The sequence below is a fragment of the Bison bison genome, unplaced genomic scaffold (genome assembly GCF_000754665.1).
Source record: "Bison bison bison isolate TAMUID 2011002044 unplaced genomic scaffold, Bison_UMD1.0 scf7180017864378, whole genome shotgun sequence".
In the NCBI taxonomy this organism is placed as follows: Eukaryota; Metazoa; Chordata; class Mammalia; order Artiodactyla; family Bovidae; genus Bison; species Bison bison.
The window spans coordinates 3264700-3287747 of NW_011494950.1; the positions used below are offsets into that span (position 1 = coordinate 3264700).

Sequence of the window (23048 nt, forward strand, 5' to 3'; positions counted from 1 at the left end):
ATTGCCAGGAGAAATATCAATATCCTCAGATATGCAGATGACACCACCCTTATGGCAGAAAGTGAAGAGGAACTCAAAAGCCTCTTGATGAAAGTGAAAGAGGAGAGTAAAAAAGTTGGCTTAAAGCTCAACATTCAGAAAACAAAGATCATGGCATCCGGTCCCACCACTTCATGGGAAATAGATGGGGAAACAGTGTCAGACTTTATTTTTTTGGGCTCCAAAATCACTGCAGATGGTGACTGCAGCCATGAAATTAAAAGACACTTACTCCTTGGAAGGAAAGTTAAGACTAACCTAGATAGCATATTAAAAAGCAGAGACATTACTTTGCCAACAAAAGTCTGCCTAGTCAAGGCTACGGTTTTTCTAGTAGTCATGTATGGATGTGAGAGTTGGACTGTGAAGAAGGCTGAGCGCCGAAGAATTGATGCTTTTGAACTGTGGTGTTGGAGAAGACTCTTGAGAGTCCCTTGGACTGCAAGGAGATCCAACCAGTCCATCCTAAAGGAGATCGGTCCTGGGTGTTCATTGGAAGGACTGATGCTGAAGCTGAAACTCCAATACTTTGGCCACCTCACGTGAAGAGTAGACTCATTGGAAAAGACCCTGATCCTCAGAGGGACTGGGGGCAATAGGAGAAGGGGACGACAGAGGATGAGATGGCTGGATGGCATCACTGACTCAATGGATGTGTTTGAGTAAACTCCGGGAGTTGGTGATGGACAGGGAGGCCTGGCGTGCTGCAATTCATGGGGTCGCAAAGAGTCAGACATGACTGAGCAACTGAACTGAACTGAACTGAACAGCATTCTAAGATCACTTGTCCCACAGCTCAAGAAAATGTGAGGTGCTTACAGCACCTCAGTAAGGATGGGGGTAGGAACGAAGCATGTCACACCAGCCCGTTTGGATCTTCTACTGAAAACTGGGAGGACTAACACCATCTGCCTCAGAGTCAGCAGGTGTTTGTAGGAAATTATCCACACCGGCAGGATGACCACGTGGAAGTCCACAGTGAATGGTCGTCACTGGAGAAGTGGGTAAGAGCTTGAGCTTGGACCTGGGACCACCAGGATTTAAACTCTGAGCCCTGCACTGTTAGCTTTATTCTCATCAGGACTCCTCTCTTCTCTGGGCCTGATTTTCCACCTACTGGAGGTTAGTCAAACTCTATCTCATCAAATTGAAACTGCCTTTGAATGTGAGACTCACCAGTATTTTACATACAACAAAAAGTAAACAATAATGCCACCCATAAAATAAGCATATCAATTGTAAAATGCAATTACAGAAGCATTAAAGTGTAAAAAGAGGGTTTATCTTAGAATCTCTGCAGTACTGTAACACCTTACTTGCAAAGGAATTAATGAGAATTAAATAAAGCTTACAGAACAGTATCTGACACATAATACAACTCAAGAAAAAACTATTATTATTAGGATTGTTATGGTAAATAGAAGTATTTAGAGAGAGGCCTCGTTGATTTCTCTGCCAACACCATGAAGTCAGCTGAAGAAGACACAGAGGGTGACTTTCAATACAGGTCTCTTTTCTCAGAAAAATTCAGGGGTACTATTTTCCTGGCATTGCTTTGCTCTTTGAGATTTTTACTTAACATTCTTTACTGAGTCTAAACTATGTGGCAGTAATATAGGACATTTTTTAAGCTGATCTTAGTATCATGTTCCTGAGTGATATCCTAATAAATTGGAGAAGGAAATGGCAACCCACTCCAGTACTCGGCTGGAGAATCCCTTGGACAGAGGAGCCTGGTGGGCTATAGTCCATAGGGGTCGCAGAGTCGGACATGACTGAGTGACTAACACACAAACACACACACATCAGTGAAAATCTGAATTTACAGAACTTGGACAATTACAGTTTTAATATTATATATATTAAGCATACTTGGTTTTAATATCAATCATATATAGTACTAATTCATATAAATATAAATATACATATAAATATACACAGAATTTTAATCCAGGGGAGTTAATTCAGAGATCATATTTAATTGCAAAGTTCAAATTTGGAAGTATTAATTAATCCTGATAGAGCATCTTATGCAGCTATATGTTACTGCCAAAATAATAATAAAAAAAACCCTTCTGTCATGACAATGAGACAGAGTTATTTAATACAACTCCCTTGCCAATGTAAGGATCATGCATAGAAAGTGGGGAATGGTATCTTGATTTTTATGCACATAAATGTTTTGTTATTGTTCAGCAAATGTACTGCTCCTTCTCTGCCCTTCTGTTAAACTCTTTTGACTTTTTTTTTCTTGACTTAGTCTCAATTTCAGTGATGTAAGTCTTCTGTGAAGCCTACAGTTTTGGTACATCAGCGATCCTTTCTGGATACTGAATCCAAGAAAAGTCATACACCTCTAAAGAAATACATCAAAACAAAAACTTAAAAAACAAATTTGGTCCTTTCATCATTAGTAAGTGCTAGTTTTGTACAAAATGCTTTCTAGTCTTCTAAAATCAATGTAATAAAAGTTACCACAGTAGTTTGAAAAGTAGGTTCAATGCATGATTATTACAAGAATAAAATAAATATAAAACTGAAGGTTTACCTCAATTCCTGAAAAAATTAGATTTGGAGAATAATTCACTATGGTTCTGGTGTTATAGGCACTGTCCTTTTTATTTTTGACTGTGAGGCTAACATTGAACTTATCATTGTGGGACTTGACAATAAGCAGGCCCTTTTCTGTGGTGGATACATCCAAGGCAAGGTCCGAGACACATTTTTCCTTGTTTCCACAATCTTTGGCAAAGGGAATCTGAAATGGTCACAGAAAAGCATTTTTTCAAAATTTAGCTAGGCATTATTGAAAATTACCTATGAACTTGCATAAAAGAAATGACATATTTCCAAAATAAGCAGATCATAAAGAGAGCAGATTTCACTGCAGAAATCATAAGGAATTTTTATAGTTGTTCCTATAATTTATAGGGGAAAATTGTAATTTTTACTTTTGGCTATAAATTTTTCCAGTCTTTTAAGGAATGCACAGTTTTCACAGATGTTTTTCACTGGTTTTCATCTGCCAGAACAGCAACGGTTTCAAAGAAATAAGTCAAGTACTCCATGATCCAAAGTTATGAGAGAACACTGTAACACTCAACTCTGATCATGAGATTTTCTGTTTAAAAGAATCAAGTACTCAAGATCATAATAGCTTCGGTCAAGCGGGTAGAAAAAGATCAAACCACCTAACTGGGCACTTTCCTTGACTCCTCTTCTTCATTCAGCCCCTCCCCCTTATCCAACCCATCACCAAGAACCATCCACTCTACCTCTGTTCTAAATACCTTCCACACCTCCTTGCCTCTGCATTTCCACCTCTATCTCTAGCCAGCTCTTCTTACTTGCTCCCTGAACTAAAGCAACAACTCCCTGACTGGTCTTCCATACCCACTCTTGATTCCCTCCAAACAGTTTCCACCTTGCAGCTGAAGTAACTCTTAAAAAAACCCCCAAAATCCAGTGCTATCACCAAACCAACTAAAGCCATCAAGAGCATTCCTCGGCTCTTCAGGAACAATTAAAGTCTGTGCAGTGGCACAAAGTCCTGGTGATCTGGCTCCTGCCTGTGCCTCCTGTCTCATCTCACATCACCTTCTGCCCTTGCTCTTCAGCTTCAGCAGCACTGGTGAGCTTAGTGAGTTTCTTTTATGTGTCTGAACCTTAGCATGGAACCTCTTCCTGGAACACTGCCCTCTCCACTCCTCTAATAGGATGGAAAAACCTTCCTGTGCTTCAGATCTCAACTGCAGTGGCCTAAGTTCCAGGGAGGCTTGGGAAGATCCCCTGGAGAAGGGAACGGCTACCCACTCCAGTATTCTGACCTGGAGAATTCCATGGACTATATAGTCCATGGGGTCACAAAGAGTTGGACATTACTAACTTTCACTTTTCACTTTCTAATCCTTGATACCTCAGTGTAGCAGAAGTTCCCTTTGAGCTCTGAAGTTCTCCTCCAGGGCATGTCCTGTAATGACTACCTAATACTTGTTTCCTAGGTTAGAACTGCAAGTTCTGATGCCTGGAACATGAAAGACACACAGTAAATATACTTGTAAGGAAGGAAGGGAAAGCAGAAGATATGTGCAGGGGAAAATGAATTTCTCTTCCCAACTCCATTAGTTGGAGAAGGGAATGGCAACCCAGTCCAGTATTCTTGTCTGGAAAACCCCATGGGCAGAGGAGCCTGGTGGGCTACAGTCCATGTGGTCACAAAGAATCAGACACGACTGAATGAGTAACAAATCCCATCCGTGCCACACTCACAATCTCACTCTTCCGCAGTGATCAGACAGTAGACTGAACTTGGAAGCATAAGCTAGGTGAGCACAGTTTAGTCCCTTCCTGTGTCTTCTGCTGTTGGGGCAGTGGTGAGCCCACGAGGAAGCATACATCACATTTCCATTCTGCAAGTTTTACAAAGTGGGTCCCCCAGAAGGCCAGAGGTTAGTGAGCACTGCTAATGACCTATTTAGTTACCTGTGGCCTAAGCCTGGCTCTGTAGGAGGACCCCCATTATACTCAAACCATGCCCTGGAACCCAGTGTTCATTAGTAATAAAGGGGAGTTCCAGTTGGCCAACTCATATCTTTCTTTCAAGTGCTCCTAAATTCAGAAAAGATAAAAATAGGTGTCATTTGTAAGTTCCCTTAAACTCCAGCAAAAGGAAGTTAGTAGAATTGAGAAAAGTCTAGAAAAATCTAATTCCTTTTTAAAAAAAATTAAAATAATTGCTTTAGGCTTGTGTGTGTGCATCTGTTTATATGTTTCAGGTTTTTTCCCCAATATATTCACAAATAGGCATTCTAAATTTTAAAAATCTGACTTACATATTCATGTACTGAATTTGGTAGAGAATCATCAAGAACAGGCCCATTTTCTGGATCGGTAAGATTAAAATCCAAAGTTATTCTCACAGAATCCCGAAAGTCATGCTTGTCCTAGAGGTCAAAACACAGAACATGTCACTGGCATCATATTTCTTGGGCCCTGTGATGGCTTTCTTCTCCTGCCCCATGGGTCAGGCTTATTGTCAGGCTTATTGTGCTCCTGATCTGACATATGACCTGATCAGGCTTTTGCTTCACTAGAGAGAGACTGCCCTTCTGCCTTGACAAGAGACACTTCCGGAACACAGAGGCTTCCAACTGTAACCCTATGATTCACGTCCAGCTTCTCAGACAGGCCTGTTGGAATGATGGATAGGTTGTACTTGGCCATGTCAGGATGTACAGCTCCAAGCTACTTGCATAACAATATCATTTCTCTTGAGACTTTGAGCTAAAAAACACTATGTAATACTTCTAGGAACATCTCTCAACTTCAAGAGAAGCCCTTCTTTAAACTGAGTTGCATTTCTTTAATATGATATATACCTTGAGTTGTAAGAATTTTATAATGTGAAAGGATATGAAAATAATATGGATGTGATCAATATTGTTTTTATTACCATCAGTGCCAGCCATCATTTATGGCATGGCCAAAATTATGAGCTTTATACACATTATTGAGAATTATTTCAACAATCTTCCAAGACACATAATAATTACAATCTTTATTTTACGGATAAATAAATAAATAGATAAATAAAATAAAACTTTATTTTACAGATAAATAAAACTAAGAGACTAAACCACTTTGTCAAAATTACTCAGAATGTAGGTAAGCTGGGCTACAAATTCTCTCCTGGCTGACTCCATAACAAACGTTAAAGTATCCATCAAAATCCAGAAGTATTTTGCAAATTTTGAAACTAGTTCATTCCTTTCAATACCAGTGCTTAGATATAGCTAGATGCTAAATTTTTGGAGAAATATATACAACAGTGAGTAGGTTGGAGGCACTGCCAAATCTGGTTTCACACCTTTTCAAATTTTATCTAAGTCCTAATTCCTAAAGTTTCAATTCTGATGAAGCAAAGAGAAAATTAACTCCATTTTTATTTTTCTCACCATAGACTGAATTCAATGTTGATCAAAAAAGCTTATCTTGATATATGTCGTGAGGAATACTGACTTGAAAATCACTGAGGAAGAATAAGCATGGCACACCAGCTTGCATATCTTCTGTCACTTTCCTGCCCCTGGCTACAATATTTTCAAAATATGAAATATTCAACAGGAATAATGAAATAAGTCACAAGTGGGGGCAAATAGGCTTATTTCATGTAAAATTCCAAGATCATGTTCAAGCCTCTAAGTTTCAATCTCCATTACTAAAATCAGTGTTTTCTCAGTACATCTGTTCTGCTTTTCTTTTTCTTTAGTGTCACATACATTTTAAGAGACTCTTGCTCCACGTACACAGTGATCCAATAAAATGCATTTCAAATGGTTCAAACTGGCTTAGCAGCCATCTCTAGAGGTTAAAATTTTGCTTTCCAAGGCTCCCTCACCCACTAAAATAGAAACAGGTAGCATAAAGCTTACAGATGATGGAAAATGCCAGATATTTTCCCTTCAGCCTAAAGTCAAAGAGTGAAACACGTAGTTCCATGGACAAAAACAGACCCCAGAAAGCATAAGGCCCAACAGTTCCCCCTCAGGGCATGTAACCACTGAGCCGCAATTGACAGACAAGGCCTGCAAAAGTTCAGTGATGCTTTCAAGTTGAAAGAATGAATGAATGAAATGAATAAATGAATGAAATACAAGATCTCTATCAGCTGGTACACCGTGCCTTTTACTGTTCCATAATATATGGATGTCTGATAACATACAGAAGGAATATGAAAGATAGCTTTATGATACATATTTGGAAATTAGAAAATCAGATCTGTGATTTTCTAAGAAAAGTGAATAAAGTTTAGTTCATGATTTGTACTTTGAAGTAAACGTAAGATTGACTGACTTGAAATAAGGCATCTCTATTTTATTTTGATCTGGAATAAGTCAGCTATTATATATGATTTACTTGCCAACATGTAGAAGGAATGCTTAGTGCATTCTGACTCTCGAACTGTGATGTTTCTTTGAATCTTCCTCTCTTGAGTTCCAGAGAAAAAACTCCGTGATATCTGTCTTAGAGAATCTAATGTGACACGGTACTGCATATCTATAAAAATAAAAAAAGAATAATTGGCAGACATGCTTATTTGGGGTTATTATCATATGATCCAGCTCATTAATATTATAGAAAAATCTCTAGAGCAACCAGTTAACACGTTATTCAGCATCTTCACACTACTGTAGTACAATGGTATGTGAAGTCATGAAGATAATCTTGAGGAACTCTAAAGAACTCTCCAAGTTTGCAAGGCTTTTAATGTTTAATTATACTTATTTTAAAATGTAGATGTATGTTTACACACACCTACCTACATACCACCTAATTTCTTGACCATGTGGGTATGTTTACTGGGTTTTCACTTAGTGTTTTTTTTTTTTTTAATTTAGAAATGTTAGACCCTGTTTAGAATATTGACTATGTTGTATTTCAACAGAGGCAAAAATATACATTAATGATATTTTAAACTTACATTATAAAAGATGTCATTTTTGACTATTTAAAGGATATAATAAAATAAGCTAAATAAATGGAAGTTAAAAAAAATAAGCATACCACGATAAGGAAAACAAGTTAGGCCTTATACTTTATATGAAGGCAGCAATCTTATTTCCTTGCTTAATTACTATATAAAAGTAAGACAAATAATGTTGTACATGATAATGTAAGTCATTATTTTACATTCCTATAGCTCATTTATCTTCCAGTCAGAGGTCTATTGCAGATCATAAATAGGCACATGTAGTGCAAGCTAAGAAAAATAGATTTTAAGGATTAATCATTTTTCTCATTCTACTTATATTTGGTTTGCAGTCTAAACTACTATTGGGCAGCCAATGATCTTCACAGTTTTGGCTCCAGCTTATTTCAGTATCATTAAAAACTGCTTTAGGAATTGTAGAATATAGGCAAAAAGCGGATACCCAGGCTGATGTAATGGCCTGAGAACACACACACGGGATCTGTGTGACCCTAAAAAACAAGGGTCACCTTCTGATTGGAGCAGAGATCTCAGGAAGGTGGGGGCATTCAGGTCCTTTGTAATACCAGTCTTACTGAAGAGAGCCCAGTCTTCAACTCTGCCTTAGGATTGGTGTCTCTTTCTCTCTCTTTCTCTGGCACTTGATTGTTCAGAGTAAATAGGAGAGCCAGAGGAGAAATATGGAATCCAACTATGGAAGGCAACCAAATATAACTATGTAGTTTCTGCTCCAGAATTTACAGGTTCCATAACCCATTCCTTCTACATTAGAATTTTTTTCAAGGTTCAGTATGTTCACAGAGGCAATGTGATGTAAGATTCCTATCATCGAGGCAAATACACTATCTTACGGGATTCATCCTGTGGGAGCAAATAGAATACACTGTCCTCCTGCTCCAAAGTACTTCTGTATGTGTGACACTTACCAGCTTCATAAACCACGTTTTCTTTGGACTTCAGTTTCACATTGAAACACACCGTGGCATTTATACACACCGTTTCCTTTCCCTCCACACGGCAGTTCTTCTTTTGAATATTCACTTTATTGGGTTCAAAATTCATGGTCACTTTAACGACAGCCACATCTCGAGACCTGCAAACACATAAGCCACAGGGGATCACTATTTATTTTTACATTTAATGCATGCCATCCTTTCGGGAGTGCCGAGTGAGTGATCTGAGATGATTCTTCTTTGTGTGCAGCGTGGATTCTCAGGATGCCTTTCACTCGTGACGCTTTGATACAGAAGAGATTGTACCTGACGTTCTGAAGACACCCTGGTTATTCTGGAACCATGTTAGGCATTGGGTTCTGAAGGGTGGCAGAATATGTCACCCTAAAATACGACTATAGGAGTTCAGGACACGCCTCTGCAAAGCATGCCACTTTGGTATACTGATCATTTGAACTGCGGGCACTTAAAATACAACAAATGCTGAAAGGCTTTCTAAGAACTCCAATTAACTGCCTAAAGATGCATCCTCTAAAGAGAACTCAGTTGTCATAAATCCTTTCCCAGGAGTGTCATCAACCAGAGAAGATTGACTTGTCACAGGAGAGGAGGCTGGAGTGGACACCACACCAGGAAAAACTTTGTTACAAACTGTTTTACCTCCCATCTATTCTTTTAAGGGCCTATTCATCTTTCCTAAAAATCATCCATTTTCCCTAGGAGGCCTACATCTCCCTTTCCTTTCCCTATTAAGATAATTTTTAAGTGTGAATTCTAAGCTACCTCAGAGAGTTATTCATTATCTCCCATGTATACATGAGGTATATGTGTTCTAATAAACTTCTGGGTATTTTCTGGGTTTTGTTTGTTTTAGTTCGTTCTGTTAATCTGTCTTTCATTACAGAAGTCTCAGCTAGGAAATCAGAAAGGTACAAGGAAAATTAATCTTCATTCCCTACAATTGATAGGCCAAGGAACTGTAATTGCCTATGATAGAAAAGAGATGAAATCAAGTAGCCAGGTGCAACCTCAGAACCAAAACCATATTTTCAGCACCTTTGAGTTTGTTCCCAACCTGGGAAGAGTCCAGAGGACCCCTGGACAACTTTGGTAAACTCTAATACTTGTCTGTTCTTCTTGTAGGGTCAGCCCTGCTCCTGTTTCCAGGAAAGAGAAGCAGAATAGCGCGAGAAGCGCTGTGCTATTTATTGTTACACACATGCTGTTTATTATTCACTTACATTTTAAATTAACTTTCATAACAAGACATATTATTTTCTCTGTTTTACATATAACCAAGACTTTGAGAGATTATTTTGTCAGAAGCTGTCCAGGGATTTAAACTAGGATTTAAACCCAGTCTTTCTAATTCCAATGTCCGGTGATTTCCACTAATCCAAAGTGAGAGCACAGTAATTCAAAATTAGGCAAAGAGAGTATATGGAGCCTGAAGTCAATGACCTCAGGCTTAGAGGCTTAGAATGAAGCCAGTATAATTGTTAAATACCTTTATCTGGCTTTTGCTTTGCAATCAGACTGGCTCTTAGAATCCGCCTGCCAATGCAGGAGATGTGGGTTCAATCCCTGGTTGGTAAGGTGCCTTGGAGAAGGGAATGGCAACCCACTCCAGTATTCTTGCCAGGAGAATCCCCTTGGACAGAACAACCTGGTGAGCTACAGTCCATGGGTTGCAAAAAAGTCAGACATGACTTAGCGACTGAACAGCAACAACGATCTTGTGAATACATAGGACTCTGTTTATGTTTTTGCATTTAAAAAATTATATATTTTTTCTCTTAAAACAATTTACCTATAGAAAATATGAAAATATAATAAAAGAAACAAAAAAATACAAAACAGTTGTAATTCCATCACCCAGCACTAATCACTATTCATATAAATACATATATATATAGAGAGAGAAATAGAGAAGAGAGAGAGAGACACACACACACACATACACACACATATATATATAAATACTGGCCCAAATACATATATAAGCATACCTACTTAAAAAAATTACAAGCAACTTTCCAATATTTTTGTTTTTATTAGAATATTATGACAGTCCCAGGGACAGAGGAGCCTGGTGGGCTGCCGTCCATGGGATCACACAGAGTCAGACATGACTGATGTGACTTAGCAGCAGCAGCAGCATACTGTTCCAACAAATACATGAACATCTATTTATTACATCTACTTATTCAAACTTCTCTTATTGGATATGTATCTTAACTCCTTAAAAAAAATCTAAAACCTACAGCATTATGATTATTCTAAAGATCATACATCTCAAATCATAGATTTTATCTTTAAAAAAATTTCAATTCAGTTCAGTTGCTCAGCCATGTCTGATTCTCTGCAACCCCATGGACTGCAGCATGCTAGGCCTCCCTGTCCATCACCAACTCCTGGAGCTTGCTCAAACTCATGTCCATCGAGTCGGTGATGCCATCCAACCACCTACCTCATCCTCTGTCATCCCCTTCTCCTCCCGCCTTCAATCTTTCCCAGCATCAGGGTCTTTTCCAATGAGTCACTTCTTCCCATCAGGTGGCCAAAGTATCGGAGTTTCAGCTTCGGCATCAGTCCTTCCAATGAATATTCAGGACTGATTTCCTTTAGGATAGACTGCTTTGATCTCCTTGCAATCTAAGGGACTCTCAAGAGTCTTCTCCAACACCACAGTACAAAAGCATCAATTCTTCAGCGCTCAGCTTTCTTTATAGTCCAACTCTCACAACCATACATGACTATTGGAAAAACCATAGCTTTAACTAGATGGACCTTTGTTGGCAAAGTAATGTCTCTACTTTTTTAATATGCTGTCTAGGTTGGTCATAGCTTTTCTTCCAAGGAGCAAGCATCTTTTAATTTCATGGTTGCACTCACCATCTGCAGTGATTTTGGAACCCTCCAAAATAAAGTCTCTCACTGTTTTCATTGTTTCCCCATCTATTTTGCCATGAAGTGATGGGACCAGATGCCATGATCTTAGTTTCTAATGTTGAGTTTTAAGCCAACTTTTTACTCTCTTCTTTCACTTTCATCAAGAGGCTCTTTAGTTCTTCTTCACTTTCTGCCATAAGGGTGGTGTCATCTGCATATCTGAGGTTATTGATATTTCTCCCTGCAATCTTGATTCTAGCTTGTGCTTCTTCCAGCCCAGTGTTTCTCATGATGTACTACTCTACATATAAGTTAAATAAGCAGGGTGACAGTATACAGCCTTGACGTACTCCTTTTCCTGCTTGGAACCAGTCTGTTTTTCCATGTCCAGTTCTAACTGTTGCTTCTTGACCTGTATACAGATTTCTCAGGAGGCAGGTCAGGTGGTCTCGTATTCCCATCTCTTTCAGAATTTTCCACACAGTTGTGGAAACACAACTGTTTGTTGTGATCCACACAGTCAAAGGCTTTGGCATAGTCAATAAAGCAGTAGATGTTTTTCTGGAACTCTCTTGCTTTTTCATGATCCAAAGGATGTTGGCAATTTGATCTCTGGTTCCTCTGCCTTTTCTAAATCCAGCTTGAACATCTGGAAGTTCATGATTCACATACTTTTGAAGCCTGGCTTAGAGCATTTTGAGCATTACTTTGCTAGCCTGTGAGATAAGTGCAATTGTGCAGTAGTTTGAATATTCTTTGGCATTGTCTTTCTTTGGGATTGGAATGAAAACTGACCTTTTCCAGTCCTGTGGCCACTGCTGAGTTTTCCAAATTTGCTGGCATTTTGAGTGCAGCACTTTCACAGCATCATCTTTTAGGATTTTAAATGGCTCAGCTGGAATTTCATCACCTCCACTAGCTTTGTTTGTAGTGATGCTTCCTAAGGCCCACTTGACTTCGCATTCCAGGATGTCTGACTCTAGGTCAGCGATCACACCATCGTGGTTATCTGGGTCATGAAGATCATTTTTGTACAGTTCTTCTGTGTATTCTTGCCACCTCTTCTTAATATCTTCTGCTTCTGTTAGGTCCATAGCATTTCTATCTTTTATAGTGCCCATCTTTGCATGAAACGTTCCCTTGGTATCTCTAGTTTTCTTGAAGAGATCTCTAGTCTTTCCCATTCTATTATTGTCTATTATATCTTTGCACTGATCACTGAAGAAGGTTTTCTTATCTCTCCTTGCTATTCTTTGGAACTCTGCATTCAAATAGGTATATCTTTTTTCTCCTTTACCTTTAGCTTCTCTTCTTTTACTCAGCTACTTATAAGGCCTCCTCAGACAACCATTTTGCCTTTTTGCATTTCTTTTTCTTGGGGATGGTCTTGATCACTGCCTCCTGTACAATGTCAGGAACCTCTGTCCATAGTTCTTTAGGCACTCTGCCTATCAGATCTAATCCCTGTCACTTCCACTCTATAATTGTAAGGGATTTGATTTAGGTCATACCTGAATGGTCTCGTGGTTTTCCCTACTTTCTTCAATTTAAGTCTGAATTTTGCAATAATGGGGTAAAATTTTTAAAAAAGAACACTTTAAGGCTTTTTAACACTTTAGTGACAAAGGCCTGCTAATGGGTTTTAACCATTTACCCTTTCACCAGCAATTAATGAGTGAATGAGAGTGTATAGTTTAGATTCTTCAGGCATAAGTTTGCCTTGACCTCTCCCTACCCCACACCTCCTCTCTGCTCCACACAGATCTTTATAGAATCTACAGCTCAGTCTAGCCCACAGGATTGGGCTCTCCTGGACATCCCTGACTGCTGAGTGGGCCTCTGTTTTTCGCCTGCCAGCTGTATCCGCTCTGAGTTCCCTCTTCAGCACTGCCAATCTTGGTCTTTGTGTTTTATTGTGCTGGTTTGGTCCATTTTGCTATGTGATGTCAGGAACCCAACTCTGTTATTCTGGCTCATCAATGATAAAGCCTTGACTGGGGGCAGGAGAGGCCAGAAACAAGTTTTCAGGGCTTTGAAAGTAGCCCTTGACACAAATTGGAGAATAAAAGTTGCCCTTAAAACATGTGTATATTTTTTAATACAAGGAGGAGGATACAATAAATATTTGTGGGTAAAGATTATCCTAATGAATTAACCCAGAATTAGCAGTTCAAACAAAAACTAAATGTATTTGTTCTTCCCGAAACTGGTGACTTCTGGTTTGGAGCCTTGGTTTTCAGTGGTCTTCCCCAAAAGTCACAGATCATGCTGCCTAGCATTCTCCTTTTCTAGGCATTCTCCTTTCCTTCTGCTGCATGGTTAAAAGTTTTAAAAAAGCATAATAGTTCCTCTCTGTGTAGTTCAGTGTACAACTTTTATTTGACCTTTAGTTCTTAAGGATTATCTTAAATTATGACAGTCATATTTTTCAAGTCTCTATCTTCACCTCTTTCATAATTTTCTTTACTATCTTTCTATATAAAGTTTGAAAAAAGACCATCTGAATTGCACTAAACTAATGATTAATTTGAAAGAATCAACATATGGACTTTCCATCAAGGCATAGGTGAAAATATTTTTTAATTTATTAAATCCTTTTATATGTTTTAACAAAGTTTGTGACATTTTTCAAAATTGTCACACAAATTTCTCATGAGGTTATTGATATTTTATTGATTTTATTTACATTTTTATTTGAAATAATCACATTTTAAAAAATAGAAAACTTTTGAAATTCTTTTAACTAGTTAAAGCTAGTTATTAATGCCATTAATTAATAACATATTATTTTATTAATAAGCTAATTAATTGATTAATTGGCATTAGTGAACATATCTGACTATTGATGAGGATGTTACAATTAACTGAAATTAATTTGGGGATGCAGGCATTTTAAAGACTGAGAGAAGACACTATTGTAGATGCTTTTACACTTGACCAACAATATAATCAGTGATGTGCAAATGTCTAGTTCTATGCACTATATAAATGAATGAAGAGTCAGTTATCCCTAAAAGCTTATAAGTAAATTTAGGGAAACTTTCTTGTTTATATACAACCTGTATGAGGCCTTCTTTTCCCCTATCCCCTCCTCTAAGCAGAATGACAATCACATAATAGATAACCCACATTAAGAGTTGATTCTACTTGTTCTTTTAATACAGGTGCTTTATTTTTAAGATTGATCAGTTTCTCAGATTCCCAAACTGCATAATTTTTTTCTGAATATGGGAGCAAAAAACAGAAATGGACATTTTGTATACAAACTCTGATCATACTCTGAGGTCTGGTTATTTAGTCACTAAGTCGTGTCCCACTCTTGTGACTCTATGGACTGTAGGCTGCCAGGCTCCTCTGTCCATGGGATTTTCCAGGCAAGATTACTGGAGTTGCTATTTCCTTCTCCAGGGCATCTTCCTGACCTATCTGTAAAATATTATCATTAATAACTGGATGTTATTAAAATACATGCCTGCCAATGTAGGAGACATAAGAGACTGGGGTTCCATCCCTGGGTTAGGAATATCCCTTGGAAGAGGGCATGGCAATCCTCTCCAGTATTCTTGCCTGGGGAATCCCATGGACAGAGGAGCCTGGCGGGCTACAGTCCATAGTGTTGCAGTCTGAAGTTGCAAAGACACGACTGGAGCGACTTAGCACACACGCACTCAAGCGAGGACTCAATAATGTGTCATGTTAATTTGCGGATGTTGTGGATCAGATTAATTGGATGTTATTAAAATACATACCAGAAGAGGGCAGCACCACCAAGGCCCCCAATAGTGACATCAGTCAGACCATCACCATTTAAATCCATTTCTCCGTGAATAGACTGGCCAAAAAATTTCAGTGTCTCGCCATCTCCCCCTGATGGAATACGCTGTGAAAATACCAACAGAGAGTTTTTAATGTCAGAAGAGTCTCTTGAAAAACCGTTTCAAATAAATCTGAGAACTTGGATTGGTTGACAAAAAATTTAAATGAGAGATCTTTTGGAAACCTGCCCAAGAGGCCCCTCATGTGGGGACAAGAAGAATTACTCAGATGTTCCCAAAGGATATTCTTTTTATAGTGCAGACAAAGTCATCTCAGGGTTATTGATACCAGAGAGGGGGAAAAATATTATATAACGTCATCTTGTCTAATCCTCAAGGAAAACATTATGAGTAATTGGCTCTGCTTTCTAGTTTCTGTTCAATTCCATTACACAGAGATATATAAGGGTACTGGAAACACATCATACAAGCAAGAGGGGGAGTGGAAAATTATCCTAGGGTCAATTTGGGGTTCACTGAACTTTGAGCCTGGGTATAAAGAATACATTCCATCAAATACATTTTTCAATATGTCATCTTTACTGTCTGTCAAAAATGGTACTAAAAGTCAAGAGCATAATAGATTCTATTTCATTCACATGTATCCACAGTGTTGGGAAGCACAAATGAATAGGGAGTTCTCATGCACATTATCATACATAATGTGTTTGGCATCTGTACTTCCTAACTTAGCTCAGGTTCAAGCTGATAGCATTTTAACAGAACCTGATGGCAGGGAGTCCTGACAAACTCTCCCTAAACTTGGAGTCTCCTTATCCTATCTTCCACTTGAATGTCATAAAATTTAAGAAGCCAAATAAGGCAAAGCAAATGAAAACATCTTTCAAGCCTGAAGGTTTGTGGTTCACTGGAAATTGTTTCCTTATATTTTTCAGCAGAGAAATCAGGAGTTATTGACCCCACTGCTTCTGGAGGGCTTGATTCAGTTTGATTCTGGATCATTCCATACACAGGCAGCACCTCTAGTTACCATAGCAATGAATGAGCACATTTCTCACCTATTCTTGGGAAAGCATTCTGCCAATAATTAAACAAACTCAACTCTAATATTCTTTATTGTTTTTGTTGCTTAAAGCTGCATCTTGATTTATCATCATTTTACAAAACAATTGCTGAAGAGAATCTAGTCTACTTATTAATGATTTTAAAATCCTTATTTTTATATTGCAAATGCCACTCCATTAAGTTTGAGGTATTGAACCGGAATGAATAATGTGAAGAACACAAGAAAGAAACTCCTTCTTCCAGTACCTGATTATATCACACTCCAATAGTTAATATTGCCTGTTTCCAGTTATGAAGTACCATGAAGATTTTTAAAAGAAGCAAATCACTTATTAAACAGATCGGAGTCTTGTTAGTGAAAATATATTACTGAAATATGCCCTTTATTTTGTTTTTCACTATTAACGTCATTATGACAATGAAAAATTAAGGACAACTTCACAAGACATGAATAGATTTTGAGAATTCTGTTGACTATGGAGACAAAGAACATTTACAAAATAAAAAGAAATAACTGTTGTTCTGTTTTTCTTTTCATAAGTTAGAAAAGTAGTGAATTCTATTTTATTCATAAGTAGTTGTTCAATGTCCAATTAACTATGGTTACTTAAAAACAGACAATTGCATTAGAAGAATCCCTTTAAATTCTTTTACTTTTGTCATACATAAAACACTTCTGTAAATGGACATTTTTCTCATGTAGGAAAAAGTTCTAATTTATATATTAGGCTCTAATTTATAGAGTCATTAGCTGACAATAAATTTAAATCAAGAACAATAGAAATCCCCTGCAGGTTAAACTTCATTATTCAGAGTTTTTTCCAAGAGGGATTACTTGGTAGAAAATTACAAACCTTCAGAAGTCCAAATTTATTTTTATGAAAATACACCAATTTAATTCATAAATATAAAATTAATGTGATTTTATTATAAAAACATGGGTACTGAATATAAAAACAATTTCTTCTCCTTTATTGGCTAAATCATATAATTACTATTCTCTTACTCAGAAAGTGGTACCCTCTGTTTAGGATCAGACACACTGTAGTTGGTAAACAGCATCGTTAAAAAGTGCTCTTTCGTTTTGCGTTTTTGCCATTTCAAAAGATCAAGTCAATTGTAAAGCAATTATCCTTCAATTAAAAAAAAAGATTAAGTCATGAAGACAAGGCATATGACAACAGAAAAGAAAAACTAGACAAAATAAAATAATACAAGTAATTCTACTATGAAGAAAACTTAGAAATCTAGTTTCCCAAGAGTCAGAAGAAAAAATTAAATAGTTCGTGAAGCAAGACAGGTAATGCCTGGTATTGAACCCACTTATCAATTAAGGGCAAGAATCACAGGATTAGAAACACACGAATAATATAATAAACTGATGCTTTCTCAATGACTGATAAAATTTTAAAAACCCCACACATTGCTACTGACTGTATGACTATATACCATTACTGTATTTTGGTAACATCCACGCCTGTTACACTAAGATAATAAACAAATGAAGGAATCTGTAGGCTTCACTTCTTACTTGTGCGTACTCCTCTCTTATAGTCTTGCCACTTCCGTGATAAATGTACACAGCTCCTCCATGATCATCTTCCAGGGGCGCTCCGATCACGATGTCATTAAACCCATCAAGGTTGAGATCTTTCACAGCAGCAATAGCTGTTCCAAAACGAGCCCCACATGGCTCGTTTCTGTTTTCCTTTGTGCATGAGTTGTGCTTCAGAGATGAACAACAAGTCTGCTTAATGGGTTCCAGGCTCATTTGATATTCAAACCTTGTCTGGAAGAAAGATAAACAGAATCCTTATGGATTTCTGTCATAACTACAGCAGAGCAAAGTTTTAAAGTATGTACTAAATCAGTGCTATTAAAGACCATTTGTACCTGAAGGGTAAAGTTTGCAAAATTTCTTAAGACTTGTGTCTATCTGAGAGCAAAGTGAGAAATTTCCACAGATTATAGGAGTGTAGACAAGGATGTACTGAGGCTTTTAATGGAGTCTCTTTTTAATGTAATTGAATGAGTATATAATTCAACAGCAACTTTTTAAAGCTGAAGAGCTGACTTTTTAAATTCTCATTTTGTGTCACCATCCTTTCTTTACCTATTATTGTGTTTTCGGAAAAGTCTCTCCATATGCTTCCCTATAAAGGACGGAAATGATGAACAGGAACACAGTTTCTTGGGAAAAAGGGAAAAACAGAACAGGACCAAAAAATGTTGACAGGAGGAATCAAAAAGATGATAGGGAGAAAGACACATAATTTATGATTTAAAATAATTAAATGGAGAAGACTAAAAATTTAACAAGCTAAATAGACACATCCCAACTCTGCTGTAAACAGCAAAAATTCTTCTAATGAAGAAGTCAAGAATTATTTCACTTAGCAAATGATGTCTGAGGCTATGATCAGAAAAACAAAAATCTCACTGCAGCTGAGTGAAGTATTCCTAAGCCCACAGCAGTTTGCTCAGTGTTTGGTGTGACCACCATAACATTCACTACTTCTCTGCAGTCTTTCCTCACTCCTCCCTTTACACACACACGTGTGTGCCCATGTACACTCACACAGAGCTTGAACTGTTAATGTGACCCACTCCTAGACCAGAGCTCACAAATGGTTGCTCTGTGAATTTAACAATTTAGTGAAATGTATTTATCTTTATTCTATATACTCTTAATAAAGTTCACATTTATAAGCAGAAAATATCTAACTGTTTGAGTTATTTTGCTACAATTCTAAATGTTCATTTAGAGGCTGAGGGGTTAGTAAGGTAGATTAGCCCCGAAAGCTTCTTTGTTCCTTTTGCAGAGTGAGTGAAAAATTAGAACATTATTAACTGAAATTTTAAGAAACAAAGAAAGAGACTTTCCTGAATTTCTACCAAAGTAACCGTTACCTGATTCAGAGCGTAGACATACACTTTTCCTTGTTCTTCCTTCTCTCTTCCCATGAACATGGGAGCCCCGACTAGAAGAATGTCAGTATTAGAATCTTTATCAATGTCAATTGTCGTTAAAACACTTCCAAAGTAGGAACCGATCTAGGACACAAGACAAAACAGAACAAAACATTCTGATAAACATCAGAACCTCTCAAGGAAACTAAAAACCTGCATTTCTCTTATACCAATCGAGAAGAGTATCTGGGATTCAGATGCCAAAGAAAATGAAATACAGAAATTGATGCTACCTGAGAGCTATTGGTTCTACATGAAGTTAATGAATATGAGTCAGTTCCATCCAGGAGGATGAGCAGCTGTCATATTAGAGTCTGTAGCTTGAGAATAAGAGTAAGGATTTTCTTTGGATTTTTACCCTAACTTCTCTTCTGCGTGAATTAGAAAAGACCAGTAAGAATACAACAATTTTTTAAATGAAATGAACAATACAGGGCATTTCCCAGTGGCTTCAGTATATGCTTGAATACAGTAAAGTGAAAATATAAACTGAAATACACCACAAGGAATTGAATTGCCTTGGAACATCGGGGCAGCATATTTTACCTAAGAGTCTTAGAAGACTGTCTGCTTGACAGAATGGCTAAGTCTTGTCCCAGCAGCCACGGGAGGTAGAGGAATATAAAAGGATTGCTGGGGGACCACGGTCTAGCAGGATTATATGTTCTCCTTAATGACAGGAATGAGTTTTAGGGAAATCCAGGGTACTTGTGCTTCACTAAGTGCAATAACTTTTCCAAACATTGACTTGTGTTTGAAATTTGATGCTTTTATAATTTTCTCTTTGAAACTTCCTGTCTTGGCCTCTATGATGTTACTTTTGCTCTCCTGGTTCTACCACTATATTATAGATCAGCCTTTCATATTTACAACTCCTTTCTCTCCTTGCATCCCCTAGATTGTGACCTCCCCTAAGTTCAGACCTGCAACTATTCTCTTCCCTTAGATAATTAATCCTTCCCTAACAATCCCCACTATCTTAACTGGCAAATTTCACTCCATCCTCTGCAAGACCCCCAGTTCTACAATTTTACACATTGTTAGACATTTAGACAATTGCTAGACACTGGTTTTTTGAATGTCCTTTTCTCACAGGTTTATGAAGGGTTTAAAAAGTCTTTGCTTTTTAGATTGAATTAATTACAAATATAACTAAAATTTTTTAAGATCTGACAATATTTGCCCTTCATTCTTACATGGCAATAGCCATCCAGAGTTGAGCCGGGGCTAAGCCACAAGCTGCCCAGGCCTTGGCTCCCACTTCCTGTTGTCTTCTGCCCAGCAGCTTTTTAATTGGCTCTACCTCCCTGCCCCTTGCAACCATTTGAATTTGCGCTCACTGTTATAGAAAACATGTCTAAAACCAAATACCACTAAAAAAAAAATTTTTTTTAAGGCTTGAGTTGCTGACATTTTAATCATGGTGCCTTCTTTCTCCCAGACTTGAAACTCAAATTTTTCATGATTTATATCATTTGTGATACTCTCCTCAAATGCTCATAAGTATTTTTTTTTTTTTACATATTTTACATTTCCTGGTTTTTAGACAACTAATAGAGTGATAACAGATCTAAGGGGCTTCCCTGGTGGCTTAGTGGTAAAGAATCTGCCTGCAATGCAGGAGATGCAGGAGATGTGGGTTTGATCACTGGGTCAGGAATATACCCTGGAGAAGGAAATAATGCACTCCAGTATTTTTGCCTGGGAAATCCCATGGACAGAGGAGAGTGACTGCCTATAGTCCACGGGATCACAAAGAGTTGCACACGACTGAGCAACTGAGCATGCAAGTATACAACAGACCTAAGATGTCATCCAAATGATTTATTTTACCATCTTGTCAATTCTTCCTTATTTATGTCTGCCACATCCCTTCCTTTTCCACTTTTATTGTTGATCTATCATTTCAGGTTCTTTTCACCTCATCCTTGACCTCCAACAAGAGCCTTGTTTTTATTGTTGATGCATTTTCTGATTATGGGCAAAGGGCTAACAACACCCTCTCACCTGCTAAATGAGAATCTGACCTTTGGCTTACTCTAACTGTGTAATATGATGAGAGAAGGATTTCAACTACAACACTTAGCAACATTGAGTGTGGTTACAAAACCTCTGATTGGGATGTTGCATTTAGGCTGGGGGGAATGATAAATACTTGATGGAAATAATATATTTTGGGTTTCCTAGAAAGCAGTGACTCTTGAAACTTCATGCCTTTAACAAGACCCAGGGAAGCTATGTCTATGGTGCTACTAGAAAAGATCTTGCCTCCTGTAGGGCTTTAAAGCCAGGGCAGCAACTGCGCCTGCTTAAAGCATCTGTCTCTTGGCAGCTCAGCTGGGTGCCTGTCAGGGTTCCTGCAGGAGAGGGAGGCTGGCACTACCCTGCCCTTCTGAGTATTTCATGTGTGTGTGTGGGGCAGCGGGGGGGGCAGGTAAACTAGAGAGTTGGAATATTTAGTGAAGCCCAAGAATGCCTCCATCCCATGAGGAATGTAGAATAAAACTAATACAATCTCATTCTAGAATATTTGGAAAATGCAGAAAATTATGAAAAAAGGAATAAAAATTACTTAAATTATCACAATTTAATAACCAACAATAGCATAGATGTTTATTTCAATTAAAAATATTTATATATAGTTATGTTTGCATATTGCATATATAGTTTTTCTTAAATTACTTTTAATATTCAATATTATCAAAAGAGAATTCTCTGATTTTACATGTTACAAATTATTTCCCATCACCTCCAGGAGAAAATCTGAATTCTGAACTCTACCTACCACTCAAAACCTCACACAATTGGGACCTACTTTTTTTAACTGGCTCTTTCTGCCTATCTACATTGTCTTTCCTCTAGACTAGCCCACATTTTATCTCCTAGGAAGACTTTCTGTACCAATCTTAGCTTATGGCTCTTTCCATCTTCCGAATTTACTATCTGTGGCACTGGCACTTCCATACTTCTTACTGTCTGAGATTCCTTTTGCATTTATTTATATGTCTGTATCTACATCAGTATCTATTTTTCTTACCTCTATCTCCATCCAGCTGAAATATCCTGATGCCAAAGATGCAGATAAGTTTATATACCTCCAAGAAACCTAACACGAGACCTTATATACCATGGATGTTGAATATGGGTGTGCTGTTTTTAAAAAAATTTAGGACAATCAGATCAGATCAGATCAGATCAGTCGCTCAGTCATGTCAGACTCTTTGGGACCCCATGAATCGCAGCACGCCAGGCCTACCTGTCCATCACCAACTCCCGGAGTTCACTCAGACTCAGGTCCATCGAGTCAGTGATGCCATCCAGCCATCTCATCCTCTGTCGTCCCCTTCTCCTCTTGCCCCCAATCCCTCACACCATCAGAGTCTTTTCCAATGAGTCAACTCTTCGCATGAGGTGCCCAAAGTACTGGAGTTTCAGCTTTAGCATCATTCCTTCCAAAGAAATCCCAGGGCTGATCTCCTTTAGAATGGACCGGTTGGATCTCCTTGCAGTCCAAGGGACTCTCAAGAGTCTTCTCCAACACCACAGTACAAAAGCATCAATTCTTCGGTGCTCAGCCTTCTTCACAGTCCAACTCTCACATCCATACATGACCACAGGAAAAACCATAGCCTTGACTAGACGAACCTTTGTTGGCAAAGTAATGTCTCTGCTTTTGAATATGCTATCTAGGTTGGTCATAACTTTCCTTCCAAGGAGTAAGCATCTTTTAATTTCATGGCTGCAGTCACCATCTGCAGTGATTTTGGAGCCCAGAAAAATAAAGTCTGACAGTGTTTCCACTGTTTCCCCATCTATTTCCCATGAAGTGATGGGACCGGATGCCATGATCTTCATTTTCTGAAT

The 23048-nt window shown here is 38.0% G+C and overlaps 1 protein-coding gene across 1 annotated transcript in view; it reads right to left on the minus strand.

Moving 5' to 3' along the window:
* ITGA1 (integrin, alpha 1) overlaps window positions 1–23048 on the minus strand; it is a 180208-nt gene that overhangs the window by 31378 nt on the left and 125782 nt on the right. The window contains exons 13-19 of the mRNA XM_010857177.1: window positions 19125–19268; window positions 17746–18003; window positions 15123–15253; window positions 8455–8621; window positions 6959–7095; window positions 4872–4982; window positions 2588–2797 (exon numbers count right to left, since the gene is read on the minus strand). Of these exons, the coding sequence (XP_010855479.1) occupies window positions 2588–2797; window positions 4872–4982; window positions 6959–7095; window positions 8455–8621; window positions 15123–15253; window positions 17746–18003; window positions 19125–19268 (1158 nt within the window). The remainder of the gene's footprint in view (window positions 1–2587; window positions 2798–4871; window positions 4983–6958; window positions 7096–8454; window positions 8622–15122; window positions 15254–17745; window positions 18004–19124; window positions 19269–23048) is intronic.